This window comes from Scardinius erythrophthalmus, assembly GCF_964197995.2.
Source record: "Scardinius erythrophthalmus genome assembly, chromosome: 8".
Taxonomy (NCBI): Eukaryota; Metazoa; Chordata; class Actinopteri; order Cypriniformes; family Leuciscidae; genus Scardinius; species Scardinius erythrophthalmus.
Genome location: NC_138228.1, coordinates 40,155,165 through 40,174,761, shown reverse-complemented (window position 1 = coordinate 40,174,761; position 19,597 = coordinate 40,155,165). Strand labels below are relative to the sequence as shown.

The 19,597-nt window shown below is 39.2% G+C and overlaps 1 protein-coding gene across 3 annotated transcripts; it reads left to right on the top strand.

Moving 5' to 3' along the window:
* Nucleotides 1-1,145: 1,145 nt before the first annotated feature.
* zbtb38 (zinc finger and BTB domain containing 38) lies at nucleotides 1,146-18,752 on the top strand. Of its 3 annotated transcripts, none has more exons than XM_081372865.1 (3): nucleotides 1,146-1,483; nucleotides 1,913-2,047; nucleotides 12,970-18,752. In XM_081372865.1, exons 2-3 carry the CDS (start codon nucleotides 1,928-1,930, stop codon nucleotides 16,645-16,647), a joined length of 3,798 nt encoding a protein of 1,265 aa, XP_081228991.1. In that variant the 5' UTR covers nucleotides 1,146-1,483; nucleotides 1,913-1,927; the 3' UTR covers nucleotides 16,648-18,752. The 3 variants fall into 3 exon arrangements, with proteins under 3 accessions (XP_081228991.1, XP_081228993.1, XP_081228992.1); XM_081372866.1 differs by lacking the exons at nucleotides 1,146-1,483; nucleotides 1,913-2,047 and adding exons at nucleotides 7,633-7,849; nucleotides 8,028-8,086; XM_081372867.1 differs by lacking the exons at nucleotides 1,146-1,483; nucleotides 1,913-2,047 and adding an exon at nucleotides 7,455-7,849.
* The last annotated feature ends 845 nt before the right edge of the window (nucleotides 18,753-19,597 follow it).

Genomic DNA, 19,597 nt, shown 5'->3' with positions numbered 1-19,597 from the left:
GCAAGTAGCCGTGACTTGAAGGCAAGTCTTGAAGCTGATTTTTGCTGATGAAACTGCAAACTATCTTCAGATAAACTTTTTTTAAATTTATTATAATTCTGACTCTTGTCTTAAATGAATCATTTCTGGTTTCTGGGAAATCCCCTCTCAGTTAATGGGGTTTACGTAGCCTACCTCTGCTTCGCGTCGGGGTCCTCATCACCCCGTCGGGGGTTATTTTGAGAGAACAACCGGCTGGATGTACATTATCCTTTACTTGACCCTATTATGGGTCGTATTGTCACACTACTGTATATAGGGTAATTGTCACAAAAAAAATATGCTGATTGCCACTGATTTGAGAAGAATGGCCTAGTTTTCAACCATCTATAAAGAACCCTCAGAGAGAAACAGGAGACATTTTATGACAGGTAAGAAAACTACATTTTTACATATTCTGAAGTAAGTGTAAGTGGTTCTGCCTGTGCAAAACCTAATATTAAAGTTGCTGTAGATCTGATGGCAGCAGATCTGAATGCAAACTTCAGGTCAAATTTAAGAAAGGGACAGGGTTTATTTGGATTAAATGATTAGACAAGTTTGGTCACCAGAAAAGAGAAGTTTCATTACAAGATCTAATTATATATATATATATATATATAAAAAAAAACATGTATATACATCACAGTAGGGAAGAAAAGACTATTGCAACTTCCATTGCCTTTATAACCTTTTTGGATCTTCCAAGTTTTGATAACCTTGACTTTTAATGTGGGGACAGAAACCTTTCAGGTTTCATTAAAAATATCTTCATTCGTGGTTCAAAGATTAACCAAAGTCCTTTGGGTTTGGGTATGTAAATGGTGACAGATTTTCATTTTTGGGTGAACTATCACTGTAAAGTTAAAGATTTGTTTAAATAATTTTACTGTAGTAATACTGATACTTGCCTTAGCAAACACCACTCATAACAGATTACTAAATGATAGTAACTGAATTAAATTAATATTTTGTGCTCGTCCTGACAGAATGATAAATAGTATCCACTATCCAGAGCTTGTAACCGTTTCAAAACCGTTTGAGAGGAAGTCTAGCTTTCCCTCTTTTTTTTTCCGTTGCTTCTCCCTCCCTTTTCCAACCCCTCCCTCTCATCTCTCTCTCTCTTTCTCTCTAGGGCCAGGACAGCAGCTTGATGACGCAGCATTGACAGAGGCCTGTGGAACGATTGCTGGGCTGAGAGAATAACAGAGAGGCGCTGCTTTGGCCGGCCTTGACATTCAGACACACACACACACACACACACACACACACACACACAAAACGGCACAAAGGAAGTACTGCTGAGAGAGAAAGCAGCTGATCTGGCCCTGAGGAGAAACTGTGTTGCCGAGTCTCTATCCGTCGCTCTCCTCACAACCATGGCAGAACAAACTGATCTCACCCTGGGCCAGACTGTTTACATCTACAGCTGCTCAAATATGGAAGAGGAGGAGGAATAGATCAGGTATATATCAGCCCCGCTCACTCAGAACTCTCTCTTTCGCTGTCTTACTCACTCTACTAACACACTGAGAGATTGTCCATTAATGCTGACTAAAAAGAGGCTTTAAAATGTACGCTGTGCTTTCCACTTTGGGCCAGACCATTGAGTGTCCACGAGCGAGATTAGTGTGTGTTTGTGTGTGCAAGCTTGCTTTGAGCATATACTCTGTGGGAATCCATCCAGACAGTCGTTTGAGTGCGTTTCTCTTGATTGCATTCCAATAAAGGCGGGCCTTACTGTAATAGTGACATAATAATCTTGTAAACGGCATAAAACTAAATGTTTCCTGCACTATAACATGATTATTTATATAACTGTGGAATTTTTTAATAGTGACAAGATGAAATACTGTAAAATAATAATAAAAAACATGCATACTAAAAATTGCAGGACTGGGGATTCTGCATGATGACCACCAGGGGGCACAACACTGTAGTTCCTCGCACAGGCACACATTTAACTGTACCAACAGGGACCAGAGGAAAGACGATCTCGATTATGAGGAGCGGAATGAACAAACGTCAGGTTGGTAAAGGGATTTTAATCTTACTGCGTCATTTAAAGAGTTAGAATTTAATGAGTCACTTGATAGCAGGAAATGTAGAACTGTAACCTGCCCTCTTGCTTTTGTTCCAGCAAGACAACAAAATTATTGTGGTTATACGTATGTGATGTTCTTGTTTGATTTTCATTTGTCTGTCTTTGATGTATTCACATTTGAGCTGAATAGCTCCCTGCTACCATTTTGTTTCATGAGCGGCAAAGTTTCCATCTATAATTCATTACGAAACACAATAGCCCACATATTGACCTAGGCCTCATCTTGATAGTCAGAGCGATTTGTATTAGCGTTCTGTTTGTTTTCTTTCGCTTTTTCATGTTATACTTCAGGCCATTTTAGCCTTGAGTGGAAGATTGATGCAATGAGCTCACTTTGGACCGTGGTTTTACATAGCATAGAGTAGGCCTCACTTTGACAGGCCTCAGATGTATTAGCATCTTTGATAATTTCAGGGCCACAGCCTGCTAGACGTATTATATAGTGACAAAGAACAAAAGTACTTCAGCTATGTAGCACTTGTTTGCTAACGGTTCACTGCTTACTTGTTATGACTCAGTGATGACTAAACTCCTTACACCTCAGGGTTATTTAGAAGTGGTATCGCATTGCAGAAGAATTCATTGCAACCTTTTTTTTCCCCAGAGGGTAATCGCTTGTACAATGTAATAGTCTCAAACTTTCAGTTTTTGTTAGGGGTTAGGGTAATAGCAGCTGAAACTGGAATAGAAATGTTATAATTTATGGTCCACTCCACTCTTATCTCTAAAATTCTCAACCTTTGATCAAGAAGACACCCACACATCTTTTAGTTTGTAAGTTTATTACAATTAAGTAAGATTAAAATACATATTACAGATATAAATTGTAAAAATATTGTAATACATTTCATTATTTTACACATAACCATAAACTTGTACACAAAAACAAAGTACAATAATGTAACAATTGAATATAGCAAAAGCAACATTATATTAATATATTGATATTAATGATATAAATAATATATGTTGTATTTAAACACTCTAAGAAAAGTTTGTGAAAATGCATCCCAATATACTGTTAATGGGAAGGAATTTTCTGTATTGATTTCTCACTGGTGTTTTACATATATTTTTAATTACACTTTGCATTATTTTTTGTTTTTGGGTCCGTAAACTTAATGGAAAAGGTACTGGTAATTTTCTGCCAAAATATTATTCGTTTTTCTTACAGTGTATTAATTGTTTATTATATAATATTATTTATTTTTATTATATATATATATATATATATATATATATATATATATATATATATATATATATATATATATATATATATATATATATATATATATATATATATATATTAACATGGAGGGTTTTTAAATTCCAGGGGACCCACTCTTTTTAACAAATGAATTTCTATTCTCTTTCCAGATAAAGATTTTTTACATATAATTTTACAATCCTTGCAATTAATATATTTACATAATTAGATATAATTATTGATATTACTTGTACATAGATATATTAACTTTTTAAGTCCAATATGACAAAAAAAAATTATTTGTAATGTTTATCCCATTTGGATCCAGTTATTAGTTCCAAAGCAGTTACGCTCACTGCAATATAGCATGCAAAATGTAGATTCAGTATAGGTGCAGTTTTAATCTAAATTATTCAACCCTCATTGCAAATCAGGTTTATTGGCAAAATTTACAGACTTTCAGCTGTTTGCAATGAACAAATCAAACAAAAGTAATTGAAATAGCTCAACACAACAAATATGCCTAGTGGTTTCCCCTAATTCAATTGAAAATGCAACTTTTAATGACTTCTGCTGTCTCAAAATTATTCAACCCCCTGAATAGAATCAGCACAAATATGCAAAACAGGTGTTGTCTCAAGCACACCTGATGCAACTAAGGGCTTCATTAGTTGCACCATGTGTGCTTGAGCTAGAACACCTAAAATATATGAACTGGCTAGGTTTGTTGAGTGTCACGTTTGACTGCATGTTAGTAATATGGCTAAGTCAAAATAATGGTCCAAAAAGAGAAGATATCATCACCCTTCACAAACAAGAGAAAAAAAAAAAAATTACTAAAGGTTCCTAGAGACACCGTTGGAAGCATAGTTTGCATGTTCAAAGTTAAAGGAACAGTGGTTACAAGACCTGGACGGGGTAAAAAAAATAAAAAAAATGAAGCTATCAACGGCTGCAACCAGATTTCTGAGAAGGCAGGTTCAGAAAAACCCTCAAGTGTCTGCAAAAGACCCGCAGCAAGACTTGGTGGCAACAGGCACTGAGCTTTCAGCTTGCACAGAAAGGCGTGTACTAAACGCATGCCAGAACTCCCAAGACGTACAAAAGCACAAGAAATGTCGGCTCCAATTTGCTCAAAATCATATAAATAAGCCACAGAATATTTGGGATTCTGTTCTGTGGAGCGATGAAACTAAAGTGGATCTGTATGTCTGGAACAAGAATGAAGCATATGCTGAAAAGAACACTATGTCTACAGTTAAGCATGTTGGGGGCTCGGTGATGCTCTGGGGCTGCTTTGCATCCTCTGCCACTGGACACCTGGACCGTGTCGAAGGCAAGATGGATTCATTGAAGTATCATTGGATTTATCAGGAAATCCTACGAGAAAACATCATGCCGTCAGTGAGGAAGCTGAAGCTTGGGCGTCATTGGACCTTCCAACAGGACAATGATCCCAAGCATACCTCAAATTTCACCAAGGCTTGGTTGCAGAAGAAATCCTGGAAAATTCTGCAGTGGCCATCAGTCAACAAGTGGGATTTGAAGAAGGTGGTTGCAGCACGCAAACCCAAGAATATTACTGAACTGGAGGCCATTGCTCATGGGAAGTGGGCTAAGATTTCTCAGAAATGCTGCCAGAAGCTGGTGTCTGGTTATACATCTCGTTTGCAGCAGGTCATAACAGCAAAAGGGTGTTCTACTAAGTACTAAAGATGTTTGGTATGAAGGGTTGAATAATTTTGAGACTGCAGAAGTCATTAAAAGTTCATTTTCAGTTGAAACCACTTGAAACATTTTTTGAATTGAGATATTTTAATTATTTTGATTTGTTCATTGGAAACAGCTGAAAGTCTGTAAATTTTGCCAATAAAACTGATTTGCAATGGGGGTTGAATCATTTCAATTACAACTGTACTTCAATTATCTTGTAGCCGAAATTGATAAATATCCATGACTTTAATTATAAGTATTTTCCAGGACTGTGGGAACACTGATATCATGTATGAAATTTGTTTAGACATAATACGGCAATCCAAAAATGGGATATTCCTAATTATGTATAAGCAGACAGTGAGAGGTTGTGGAGAGATCCATGATCAGTCTAGCTTCTGATTCTTATTTCACCATCAGTGGTTCACTTATAAAACAACCTAAGAGCTGAACACAGGCCAGGCCACTAGTGAATGCAGCCTTTGTTACTGGAGCTTGTCTTCCTGGCACCCAGGTAATCAGCACTCAGCCTTGTTTCCAGAAATAACCGCTGGTATCTGGGCATTAGGTTCACATGATGCACTGCGAGCCGAAGGAGGCGGTCTTCCGCAAGCTTTAAAGAGACACTTCACCGACTTTAAAAGAAGTTCTGGTACATTTAACTCAGATGTAAGCAAGAGCTTATTTGACTGATAACTAAATAAATATAGCATAAATATAGTGGAATAAGCCCTTCTTCATGATGCCATCTACAGATGCCACCCACTTCTGGGAATTTTTGTTCTCATTTAAACATTAAAAAAGTCTTTAGAAATGTAACCCTAAGAAAAATAGAATTCCTCCATATTTTTAGGTCACTAATGAAAGTAAGTTTCATCAGGTTTTGGTTCAGCTGAAGTGCTGCTGTCATTACAGCAAAAGAGGGAATAATAAATACTAAGACATATGAAACATGTTCAATTTAACTTACACTTTACACAAAATAGAAGCTTTTTCACCAGTGGTCTCAGAGCTCAGATTACAAGGAATTGTATTTATGTTCAATGTCCATTATAATTGAATTATGGACATTAAATAGTTGAAGTGTGTATAATCTCCTGTTTAATAGAATTTGGCAACATTTAAAATTCTGTTTGATAACTGGGTAGAATAACCACTAGTAGTGCATTCAATATTTTTGTAAAAAAAAAAAAAAGTTTTTTAATATATTAGTGTGATTAGAATATGTTGGAAAATAAGGAGAAGCTTTAGAGAAAATAAATATTGTACGAGAAAAAAAAAAAGCATAAAAAATATTCAAAGAATTATGTTACGTGTGCAGTATTTATTTGCAGTCTTCACCCTGAATAAAGACATACCCAGTTTGGGCTATAAAATTTAATAACCTGCAGATGGAATTTGAAGTTGCTCCTCCTATTTTTCCCTGTCCATTTGCTCCCATTCTCTCCCTCCCATCTCCTCCCTCTCTCGTGTTCTCTGCAGAACAGCCGCATCCCTTTGCATCAATCAGCAGCCATGTTGAAGGTGATCCCACAGTCCCCACCACCTTTCCACTTTCTACCGAGCTGTCGTTCTCTCTTCAGAGCTCTTGCGCACTCACTCACTCACTCTCTGTCCACGGCGGTTTTTCAACCTTTCGCTGAAACCCCTCTCTAGTTGCCTGCCATGTTCCTTCGTCCTCACCTTGTCTCAAATCACCATTTCTGCTTACTCACGCGCTCTCTCATCCTCTCTTTCTCCTCGGCTGCTCGCCCTCCTTCTGTTTGATTTCAGAAATGAGCGTTTGAGAAGCAGACTGTGCCGTCTCTCTCTCTTGCTCATTCTTTCTCTTTCTCTCACACCCACCCACCACCTCCACAAAGATGCACATATAAAAATATTGCAGCACTGATAGCGGTACAGCTTAGCCACAACAGCAAACAGCCACGTTCAGATGTGCAGAAACACATTCTGGACCAGAGAAAAGCATGTTTCATAAGGTGGGCGAGGGACAGGCAGAGAACACAAACGTGTGTGTCTGTGCATCAAAAAGCATCGTTGTTCATGATCTTTTTTTGGAGGGGTGGGGGCAGCGAGGCTCGTCTAAAATAGCAGCAACCAGACCGCCGTTATTTATTCTACGTGATGGAAAATGTCAGACTCTGCCTCGTGCCAGGTGTCATTTTTGTTTTGACACCGGTGGTTGCATTGTTGCATCCTCCTCACATGCACGGCATGCGAGTGCTTCTCACACATTAACGTGTGCTGATCCGTTTTTTCCGCGCTCTCTCGTTCCGGCTGCCCTTTTGCAGTGGTTAATGAAGTTGCAGTCCTTGCTAGCACGCTGCATCTCTTATCCGCTGCTAATAATGCACAGACAGCAGTGGAGCTGCCCTGCCCGACTATTTATAAACTCCACAGTGGGCGAATAGACCCTGGTGGCCAGCTAGCGAGCGTACGGAAGGAACGAGACCTATAGCAGGGTGCAGTGGAGCAGACTGATGCCCCCTGCCACCTCTGGACTGGGTGTCTCATGCAGAGAGGGCACTGGGACTAGGGTGAACGAAAAAGAGAGAGAGTGTGAGAGTGAGAGAGAGAGAGAGAGAGAGAGCGAGCAGGATAGACTTATAGGAGAGACTGCGATCGCAGCAGAGAGCAGCAAGCGACGAGTTGAATCTAAAAAAAAAAAGCTGTAACACTTTCGCCTGCAAACGAAACCTCTTTTTCCAGCCATCAGTGGATCGCAGGAACTGTAGAGGAAGGCGTGAGCGATGTTTTCCGCTCTCCATCCACTGAAGCGCTTTCTCTGATTAACTGAAATAAAGGTACGTTCAGCATGCTTTTCCCCTCCAGTTTCAAACAGACATAGTCGAGCGCTTTTTTACAGAGCAGCGCATGAAGACTTGTGTGGTTTTATCTGTAAGAATGAAAGCTAATGTTTTCGCTCTTAATGTGACTGGACATTTCATACTCATAGGCAAATGTTTCTCTTATTTTGTACAGAACGGTTTGAGGGAAGGTGGGGGATTTTTATTTTTCCGCCATTTCGCTTATCCGGTATGGTAAGTCACGTTAAGGGTGTGGCAGGTGATACATCCACGGACAACAAATGTATTTTACACCTATATAAAATGCCTGAATGTTGAAGAAACCTTTAACGGCCCAAGCAACAAATAGCGAGCCTAAATGTTTTGTTTTTTAATGTAAAAGGGCCCTTCAACTCAAATTCGCATTGGCATCCAGCTCTTCGAGCCTAGGGGATGTGATTTTGACTGCGTACTAGTCCACTGAACTCACACACCAATGCAGATAATGGTGATCCCAGGCCATTGTCCGCAGCTAAATGCTACCGGGGCTTCCCAACATGGCGCAGTATGTAAGAATGAACCGTTTTTCTCTGGACAGAAAGCACAACTGCCTGCTCAGCCGCCATTCATACAAATCCCAATAAGTGCTGCGCCACAGCATGTTGCCGTGACAACGGAGGCCTGTCAGACAGGGAGCAGGCGGATGTTTTCCCAGCGATTAAGAGAGGTCTGTCTCTCCCGCTCAGTGCAATCACAAACAGTCCAGATCAAAATAGATCCTCAGCAGCAGCATAGCAATAAAAGCTGGCATGACGTTACATCCAGACTGTGTTGTTTAATGCAGAGTAAAGGTACAGGCTGAGTAATACTGCTGTGTCATGTTTTTGATGATCAGAGGCAGATATGTCTTCTTTGTGGTTCTGTTATTTCCTTTCTCTTTATGAGTAAAACATAATGCATCAGGGCGACCACAAAACAGCCTGAGGAAATGATCTTCTAAACTAGTTTGTCTGTTCAGAAACTGAGCTCTGACCATGGCTTTGCTTGTCAGCCATTTTAATATGTAATATTAATGTCTCAGAATTTAGATTCTAAAATCCAAAATTGTTAGTCCAAACAAGATCGACCTCTACAGTCTAATAGAACATTTACAGGCAGCCATTTTACTTTATACCAAGATGCTTTTTGTCGTGGTTTCAAAATGGCTGCTCTGTTGAAAGAAAAAAACCTCTCAACAGAGGCACGCAAAACTTTACTTTCTCGCCAGAATCATGTACATTACTGAAAAAAGAACGCATGCACATTGCAGAGCATCTAGTACGATGCACGTACTAGAACATGGTCAGTTTACTACAAGTGCTCCAATGGAAACTAATCTACTAACAATGGCAAAGCGTAATCTTTTTTTACTTGATGGGGAACATACGGAAAATGCAAAGTTAGCAGTGACTGTCATCTGTGCAAGTGTCTAAAAAGCAATTCTGCAATTTGGCAAATAAAAAGGTCATTTGACGCCCAAGTGTTTCATTTTAGGCTCCCACGCAAGTAAATGCCTAAAAACTACATTACAGGCATTCATTTAAAGAACAATGTGATTTAGACATTCCATCACTGTCACATAGACAAAACTAGGGCCTCGTACACAAAAAGAGTAAGAAAGGAGAAAACAGTGCAAATTAGAGACAAAAGACGTAAACAATCCATATGAAAAACTGTATTCACTTTGAGCTTAGTGCCTCCAAACAATATGTTGTGCTTTGCTAGTACATTGGCCATGAGTGTTGCTGCATCTGACATATTTCCACTTTGCAGTGGCAGGGTGCTCTTCCTCGTGGGGAGCAGCTGAACTGGAAATAGATAGTGAGAAGCAGAAATAGGTCAGTTTGCTAGGATGGATATTCAAAAGCTTTTGTGCTCCTCTACCAGCAGTGAGATGGAGAATCTGACCTTTGTTCATTTCCTCATTGTGCCGCTATGTAGTTTAGCCAACTAATGAGTCAAACGAGTGTCATGCACTGGGTCGTTGACAGAAAATGAAGGACAAAAAATAAATAAATTAGCCAAATCTTCAGAACTTTTTCAGACACATGCATTAAAGACAAATACATTAAAGTCAATGAAAATGAATCACTTAGGTACAGTGATAAATTAATGCTTGTATTTATTTGTAGTAATTTTTCATATTTATTGTTTATGTACACTATAGCACACTGTTTAGCTCTTTTACTGTAATTTACTTGAAGTGCTTGTGTTGTGCCACATACTTCTATATCTGCCAGGGCCGTCTGATCTCTGTAGATTACATTTTAATGCCGTATTTGCCACCTTTCCCTGTTACATCTGGTTGCAGCTGTCCCTTTTGCACTCTTCACATTTCATCTTCCCACTCTCTGACAGCTGGCATATAAATAAGTAAATAATTAATTAAATAAAATGCATTTTCTCATATTATACAATATTAAAACGGTTTTTCCTGAAATATTATGAAAATTGAAGTTTAAATAAAAACTCCAAGGTAGGCTACTGCTTATAAATCATTATGTACAAACACTGTCAATACAAGACACATCTCTGTTATTATTCTTAGGGATTTTGTATTGTTTTTTTAATGTCTTGTTTTTGCTTATCCATGACTTCCATTTTGAACTCATCTTGTTCTTGCGAGTCTTTAGTCTCTGTCAAATGTATGACCTAATTGTGTTCAGCTGTGTTTTGCTCCCTCATTAGTTCTTGTGTGTTCTGCATATTGCTCCTGTGTTTGCCTGGTCTGCTGTTGCCTTCAAGTGCACTTGGTAAGATCGTACGTCTGAGTAAGGAAATCATAATTATGGCATGTTATGTATTCAAGTCTGCAGACAGCCAAAAAGTACAAGATGTTATTATAGGTAGAAGATTTTGTAGGTATATATATATTTTTTGGTATATTTATTTCAAAATATAATAGCTCGAAGCTATCTTGTGTATCTTGTGTGTATATATATGTATATTAGTTGTTTCATAATTTTTTCAAGTCAAAACAGATCACGTTATGTATTGTTTTTAGATTTTTGTTTTCTGTATTCTTTGCTTTAAATGTATCCTCCACCCCAAAATAAAAATGGTCAACATTTACTCATCCTTGTGTTGTTCAAAACCTGTTTGACTTAATTTCATGTGTAGAACAAAAAAGAAGATATTTTTGAGAAATGTGAGAAGTGTTTTTTTCTCCATATACTGGAAGTCAGTGGTCTCCAATGTTGTTTGGTTCCTAACGTTTTCATCATCTTTTGTGTTCAGCAGAAAAAAAAGTCGTACAGGTTTGCAACAGGTTTGGGTAAATGAAGACAACTTTTCATTTATGAGTAGAGTATCGGAAAGAGCAATCTGTTCAGGAACATACAGAAACGTGAAGGTGAAATAACACTAATAAACAATCACAATATAAGCCTTTAGGATCTGGCCTATCAGGTGGCAAAAGTCTTCTCATTACAGCAGTAAGGGCCAAGTTAAGCCTCCCCAAGGCTAAAGCAACCTTATCTGTCTTATTAATAAGAATTTGGTCACATAGATGAGCGCTCTATGAAGGTTAAGCAGCGTCAGCATAAACTTTAATAATCATGAGTTAGGCCAGGTAAACTTATCTCCTAGTGCCCCTGGGATCATTTTCATTGAGAGAACCATACGTGGCAATATGTTACCAAAGAGCCATTGTCAATAAAAGCACAGCAGACATGCCACTGACAAACAGTCCATTAGTTTAATTTAGCTTCACCTGTTCCCGTGCCCCCTAATGCTTGGAGTTCTGGGTTACAGTTGATGTTTCCCATTTGTATAATGCGGCCCTGCCAGCAATTCATTAATTATAACTTTATTTTGAGTAATATATTTTACTTTATGGAAGTGCCGGTTAGAGGACAGCACTTTCCAAGCCATGGATTCTTTCTCACTTCCTCCAGCAGATAATGGGATAGTGTGGCTTTCAACACATGCATTAATGCAAAGAGCAATGATGAGCAATAAGTCACCATTCTTATCCTTCATTAATCCAGTGAACTAAGCTGTCCTAAAATTAAATGCCAAATGGAGATGGAAGTGCATAGGTCAGTGGCAAAATATTTATTTAAATAATAAATAATACTTTTTTTTTTAAGGATTGTAACCTATTTATGCAAATTGTTGCAGTCCTTCATGTGCATTTCTTTGTTTTTCTGTGCAATTACTTCTGTTTTATGTTCTATGTATGTTGCACAAAGTCTGCTTCTGTATTCTGTAATCTTGAGCACAAAAATATGGTAGAATAAAGACTGTTATGGCAGTGTGCAAACATCCTCAATAATAAATATCTACTAGCTTTCACCTCATTTCCCCACATCAAAACAACATCATATGTCTTTGCACTTGTGGTCATTATGAATATTTGGTATAAGAACTGAATATATTACAGTTTTGGTTATAAGGTAACTGCATCTGCTTACCACTGTACATTATGAACTAGCTTCACTTGATTACTGTCTAAGAGACATGCTAGTGGCATTGAGTTTATGAGTTGAGTCATGCTGCCATCTAGTGGTTTGATGTGATTAGATTACAAATCTAATCTTATAATAGACAACAAATAATTACACTTCTCATTATGTGGTTTAAAATGTCTCCTTTCTGCTTTTTTTTAAGTAATGGTTAAATGTCACGTTAAACCAATACACAAACATTTATATTTGTTTAACATTTTAAGAGATGGTTCACCTCCCCAAAAAAATATGATGTCACCATTTACTCACCCACATGTTATTCCCAGCCTGTAGGTATTTCCTTCTTCTGTGGAACACAAAGGAGTTTCTTCTTTTGTGGTCTGCCAAAGAAAAAAATCATAGGTCAAAGTCATAGGTTCGGAACAACAAGAAAATGAATTTTCATTTTTGAGAGCAGTCATTCAGCCTAGGCTAAATTTAGTGGCTTGATCAGTGATGATCTGTGAACAGTGACTTGTTCATTAAGTACGTTGAATACCTCATCCAGTTATTTTTCCTTTCCCCACCCCCAGTAAAAACAAAGGTCATATGCTGTTATCTCAAAGTAGCCATAATTTTCACAGATTTAAAAGATTGTTTTTTGTGTGTGTTTTTTTTTTTTTTTTTTTACTTTCTGTCTCTTCTCTGCAGATGACTGTGGTCAACCCCAGCACTCTTGGTCTGGTGGACAATTCCCACCCCCAAACTGTCCTCAGTCATCTTAGTGAACAGCGTTCTCAAGGCCTATTCTGTGATGTAATAATCGTTGTGGAGGATGTCAAATTCCGCGCTCACCGCAACATACTGGCTGCCACAAGTGGATATTTTCGTAATGCTTTCAAAACGCCTGATGTCTACACATCCAGCCAGGTGCTGGAGTTAACAGACCTAAAATCTGAGGTCTTTGCTAGCATTCTAAACTTCATCTACAATGCCAGAGTGGAGTCAAGTAGTACAGAGGACAGCAGGTCTCTGGTGGCAGCTGGAAAGCGTTTAGGAATTCCCTTTCTGGAGAAATTGCTTGACTTTGAAAGGCAGAGCTCTGGTCTCTTGCAAGGTAAAGCCTCTGCAAGCTGCGGAAGATCAAACAGCCAGTCAAAGTTGGCAGACACATGCACACTGAAAAAAGAGACACTCAAGCCTGAGGAGTTAGACTGCTCCAAGGGCCCAAGGATCACCAATGCTTTCTCCATTACTGAGGTTGGGGCAGTAAACAACCCATTCTCTACACTGGATCACCGTAACAAAGTTATTGAGGAAGGGCATTCTCCTTCCAGCTCCCAAGATACAAGCATATCACCCACAGAGAGTGAGCCTGCCCATGCTCTAACAGAGCACTCGTATGCAGTGAGCCAGGGGCAAGAGTCTAAAGAGGTTAGCCAGGGGAACGATAACGGAACAATCATGCCTGCCGTTCCTCCAGCTAAGCCTGTGGTTAACAATAGACTTGGACCTATAAAGAAGCGTCGTATACATGGTAACGGTATTCCGTCTCTCTCAATTGAGCCAGGTGCAACTATGCCCACTATTACTGGCACATCTGCAGTGGAAAATGCTACTGTTGCACCATTATCCTCCTCCCAGTTATCCTCAGATGCAGCACCAGTGATACATTCCAGCCTTGATCTCTTGCCACCACTTGACGTTACACCCTCTCAGGATGCAGAGCCACCCTGCCTCAGTCCTCAGAATACACCCAGTGTCCCCGCCTTCTGCTGCCAGCAATGCCCTGAAACCTTTAATGACTCTACGCTTCTCAACATCCACATGCAAATACACAAAAGATTTGTCAGTCATTTGTTTTGCAAGTACTGCCATAAAAAGTTTATGCATCTGAAAAGACTGCGCAATCATGAGCAGGTTTGTGTGAAATCTCTAAAAGGTCCATCTGAGTTAGAGACAAATAATAAAGACTCTTTGAGAGTCCCAGTCTCTAATGGTACACCTAATGAAAATACAACGCAACTCTCTTCCCCTCCACTAGATCTCCATATCCCTTTAAGTTTAGACCCCACATTGACTAGTCCCCCTGAGCTGTCTCAGGATCAAGTTAATGGGACCTTAAAAACAAGTAGCACTTCAAGGACATATAAATGTTCTGTATGCAAACGGGCTTATGTGACCATTTCCAGCCTAAAAAGACATGAGAATGTACACTCATGGCATAGAGCCTACCCTTGTCACTACTGCAACAAAGTTTTCGCTCTGGCTGAGTACCGCACAAAGCACGAGATTTGGCATACTGGGGAACGCCGGTACCAGTGCATCTTCTGCTTGGAGACCTTCTTGACTTATTACATCCTCAAGAATCACCAGAAGTCCTTTCATGGCATCGATCCACAGTTGGCTGTCAATAAAAAATCAGCAAATGGTGGATTCAAGGGTAGTGTCTACCCCATAAAGCTCTACAGGCTTCTCCCAATGAAGTTTAGAAAGAAACGTTATAAGTCATACAGTCAGACATACTCTGAAGGGTTCGAGGGCAATGATGATTCCTACAGTGAACCACTGGACAGCTGTTCCCCCCACACACTTTTTGACTGTGCAGTACCTACAACTAATTCAGATGCTGTTAATGGTCAGTCATTATTTTCAATGCCAGTGACATTCATGGCCACTCCAAAAATGATGGCATCAGAAACTCCTCGCATCAGCTTTGAGAAACCGTGTGACCAAAACATAGGATTTCCTTTGTCATCTGAGATGGACCATCCTTCAAAACACCTCTCCACTGATTTCAAGAAACAGTCTGGATTTGATGGCAAAGGGACACCGCTCTTCAGCCACAGATTTACAGATTCTTCACAAGTGATAGAGAAAAACAAAGGGACCCCTCTCATTAAAAATGGAGGCGACAGAGATTCGTCAACAGAGAAAAACACAGAAAACAGCACAGACATACTTCCATTCCTCAACATACCACCTGTCTGCTCCTTCGAAGGGTTGAGCAGGCTGAGTGAACTGTCAGCAGCAGCACAAACCATTGAGGACATGGCTAATCAGCTGCTACAAGCAAGACCCGAGAGCATAATACCGGATCAGCCACCTAGTGGAAAGACAGAAACGTACATTGCTAAGCCTGCATGTCCAGGCCCATCCGTTGACAACCAAGTCCTTCCCCTCTGCCAAATAACAGTGAAGATTGGCAACGAGGCAATTGTTCGACGAAAAATAAAAGGCTCAAAGCTATTTCCAAAAAAGAGGAAAAGGAAAAGCTGGAGACAAGAGGGCATAGGTCAAAATAGCCCTGCAGAGGAGAGTATTGGAAGTCCAAGTCTGCGACTGAGAACAGAAGTCACAACATCAGTCACAAAAAATGAGTCATATGATGACCCAAATGATCCTGAAACTGACAAACTATGGCGACCCTATTACTCATATAAACCTAAAAAGAGGGGTAAGAAACTGAAACGCAAACGAACAAGGATGAAACATGTGAGATGCTACACGAGACCATTGTCACCTGAAGCCAACGAAGACTTCAGAGAGACACCGTTCTGTCCAGATGAGAGGATCTCAGCAGACAACTATGGGGTCAGGAGGGAGCCAAGGCTTAGCAGCCAAAAGGAAGCTTTCTCCTGCCACAGCTGTGAGAGCTCTTTCTCTAGCCAGACCTCCCTCAGCATGCACATCATCAGCTGCCATCAGCCACGCTGCAGAATATGTGGTAAACAAAGTCCCCCTGAATCCAGCACAGCTGGGCCCACTGCAGAGGATAGTAGTGACTTTATCTGCAAGAGCTGCACTGAGGATGGCTCCTGTTTCAGCTCGGATGTGGCATCCCACAGTCTGAGCATGGAAAAACGTTACAGATGTTCTTACTGCCCACAGCGGTTCCTTTACCTTGCCACTAAGAAAAGTCACGAGAAAAAACACCTAGAAAAGTCAGATAGAGGACACAATTGCAGATATTGCTCAAAGGTATGCAAATCAGCAGTGCTGTTGAGTGTGCACGAGAGCAAGCACTTCAAGTCAGAAGTTGGCGAAGATCCAGACAGGACATGTAAAATATCCAGTTCCTTTTCTAATGAGCGCAAAGGACAGATCAAACCTGAGCCTTGGGAAAGCATGTATACCTGCTCAGAGATCAAGCCAAAGATGGGGGAACCTATGGACATAGATTCTGAGGGGAATTACCCTACAATCACCAGTGTCTACAAGAAAACGTCTTTGTCATTTCCTTATGTAGCAGATGGCAGGTCTTTCACTCCCCTTCCTTCAGAGATAAAGAGGAAGAAGTCCAAGAAAAAAAGCATTTTGGAACGTTCTAAAGGATTTGGATTTGAGGGGCACACACAGGACTCTGTGACATGGGGCCAACAGGACTGACCTGCCAACACAGGTACAACCAAGTAAAGTGCTGACTCAGTCCAATCTGTCAGCCAAGAATGCCTGTAACCAAAGGAACTTCCCAACAGCCTACAGTTGCTCATGTCAGAGAGGCATTTCTGTAAAGAGGAACCTCGTTTTCACACCCACGACAGGAAGGAAATGCATCTCCTGCTGATGTCACATAGAATGATGACGTAAGTGACAAGGCAGGCCTTACAACGTTTGAAAAATGGGGGAAAAAACGCACAAGAAAGTATGAGGAGGTTAGGGTAGTGACTGTCTTCAAGAGAACTTGTGATGTAAATATAGAGTATTTTTGGTCGTTCACATTAAATACTATTGGTAGTTTTCCACGTTTTTTTATGAGAAAAAAAGTGGTTTTATTTTTATACGTTTTTATTGGTCTAAGACAGGTGGATCTTCACTATTTCATTGCTCATTGTGTTATATTCTATGCATTAAGTAAAGTGAACAGCTAGCGGCACCTTACAGTAAAGATAACTGCGAGTGATTGTACTTTTATTGTAACATAACACCATTACCACCATATTTCAGTCTATTTGTTGCACACAAATGCATTAATAACTCTGCTGATAAATGCTAAAAATTCTTTTCCTGAATATACCAAAAGTTTTACCTTTCATTTATAAAATTGTGTTTAATTTTGTGGAATACTTACAACAAATAATTAAATAAAAAAAATAACACATAACACAAATCATGTTAAGTGGCCTATAACTCAATATCTTGTTAAAATTGTTGTAAAGTTGGACAATGTAATAATCTTAGCTACAGTAATGAAATTTAATAAATGTTTTATCACATTATCCCCTGGTTTCACAAACCAGGCTTAAGCCTGGCCTCAGACTAAAATGCATACTCTCTTACACAGACATATCTTAAAATATTGTTTTATCTCAAGATGCACACCAGTAATGTTTTTTTTTCTCGGGCACATTTATAAAAGCTACTTAAATGTCCTAATTGAACTATGGCCTAATCCTGGCTTACTCTAAGCCCTGTCTGTGAAACCAGGCCTACATTTAGCAAATGAAAACGAGGCTGTGGGATAGACGAACAGTGCATGCATAATAGGATGTATTCAGAGTTTTTTTTTTTAATTAACCATTTGTACAAACATGTGACAATACTATCTTGAGAGGTTTTTTTTGACAATTGGAAATATTTTGGAGAGATTCATGTTTTGTTCGCTGAATATTAAATGTGCACTATGCAGGATTTTTAGTTACTGTTTGCCTCTCCACGGACATCATATCAGTTGCACACGCATTCCAACTGACTCAAGAAACTGGGAACGGGCAGATGAACGATGAGCTATTTGTTTATCATGCATTAATAGCATTTTTTGTGTATATAAGAAGTTACGCCAATAGTTTGGTGACTGGCTGTAATTTGTGAGCTATCTTCAGTCTAGCTTGCTAATAAACAACAATTACGTTTCGTAAAAACATAATTACAATGTAATTAAGCCAATAACAACATTAGCGAATTGTTTTTGGGTCGAGACAGGAGAACTTAGAGGAGCTTCCCAAGACAGACTACAATGTCCCGCCCTCACCTGTGCTGTACGTCATCATTTGCTGGAGCTATGTTACCGGCAAAGTGTGAAATCCCGGTATTGTATAGAATGCCTGATGGTTTTTGGCAAAAATACATTACCTAATTCTATACATTACCTAGGCATTCTATAGAATGCTGGATTACACACTTTGCCAGTAACATATGCATGCACTGGCCAAAGGTGCAGCTCAGAAACGTCCACAGGAATTCAAAAAAAAGAAAATACAGGCACAGGACAGTGTCTCTGTAGACCACCACACACTTCTAGTAGTCTATACTTTTTCTTCTTCAAAAATCCTGCATAGTGCACCTTTAAATAAAAGGGTACCCAATAGTTTAACACATTAAACAGCCTTATAGCCTTGTTTTCAATTGTGGCGCATTAAAGTGGCATTTACCCTTGACTAAGGTCTATTGTAATGTTGGCTGAGTTTCCTGCCAGTAATAAAATATCAAATGTCAGTTTTGTACAATTGGAACATATTTCATCACATTTCCTAATGTCATATCTTTAGAATCCATTATACAAATAAACTAAAAAAAAACATGGAGAGGTTGACAGAGAGAGAGAGAGAGAGAGAGAGAGAGAGAGAGAGAGAGAGAGAAAATGAGTGAAACAGAACCCAGAGCTCCTCTTCCTCCTGAAACTGCAGACTTGTTAGTGGGAACTCTGTTTATTCATTCAGATTGTCTCTCTCACTCTGTCTTTGGCCTTCCATACTGACCCATCTGAGAAGCTCATTCCCATTTCTCTGTCAGTCCTCCACACAATGCAGCATTCAGTGTCCCGTCTGGGCCCACGTGACTCCAGTGGCAGATGTTCTGAACTCTCCGCCACCGGCTCCACTCTTGGAGATATGCTGAGATCTGGTAGCAGGTTTGTGCCCAAGACAGAAAGCCTATCAGTAAAATATATGTGAAGGTTTTCATTCATTCCAGGTCATTGGGGAATGTCTGGTATTTTATTCATCTATACCAGAACGTTGTTTTACATTTTTCAAAAACTCAACCAGACAGCCTATCAGCTATTTTGCATGCCTAATCCATAAAAAAAAAAAAAAGCCTGCCAGTCTACTCAAATATTGGGCTGTCTCCTATCTAACCGACATAAACATGTTACAAAGGACTTTTATTTTGTTTTCAACACAATACTTTTACAATAGCACAAGCCCTAATACATCCAACTGACAAGTCATTGATAAAGGTGCAACACATCATAAATGTGCATTTAATGTATATATATATATATATATATATATATATATATATATATATATATTGTATTATATTTTATATATAAAAACAAATTTTTCTTGAATATGTACATGCAAATGTGTGCATTTATATATAAAAAATTATTATACAC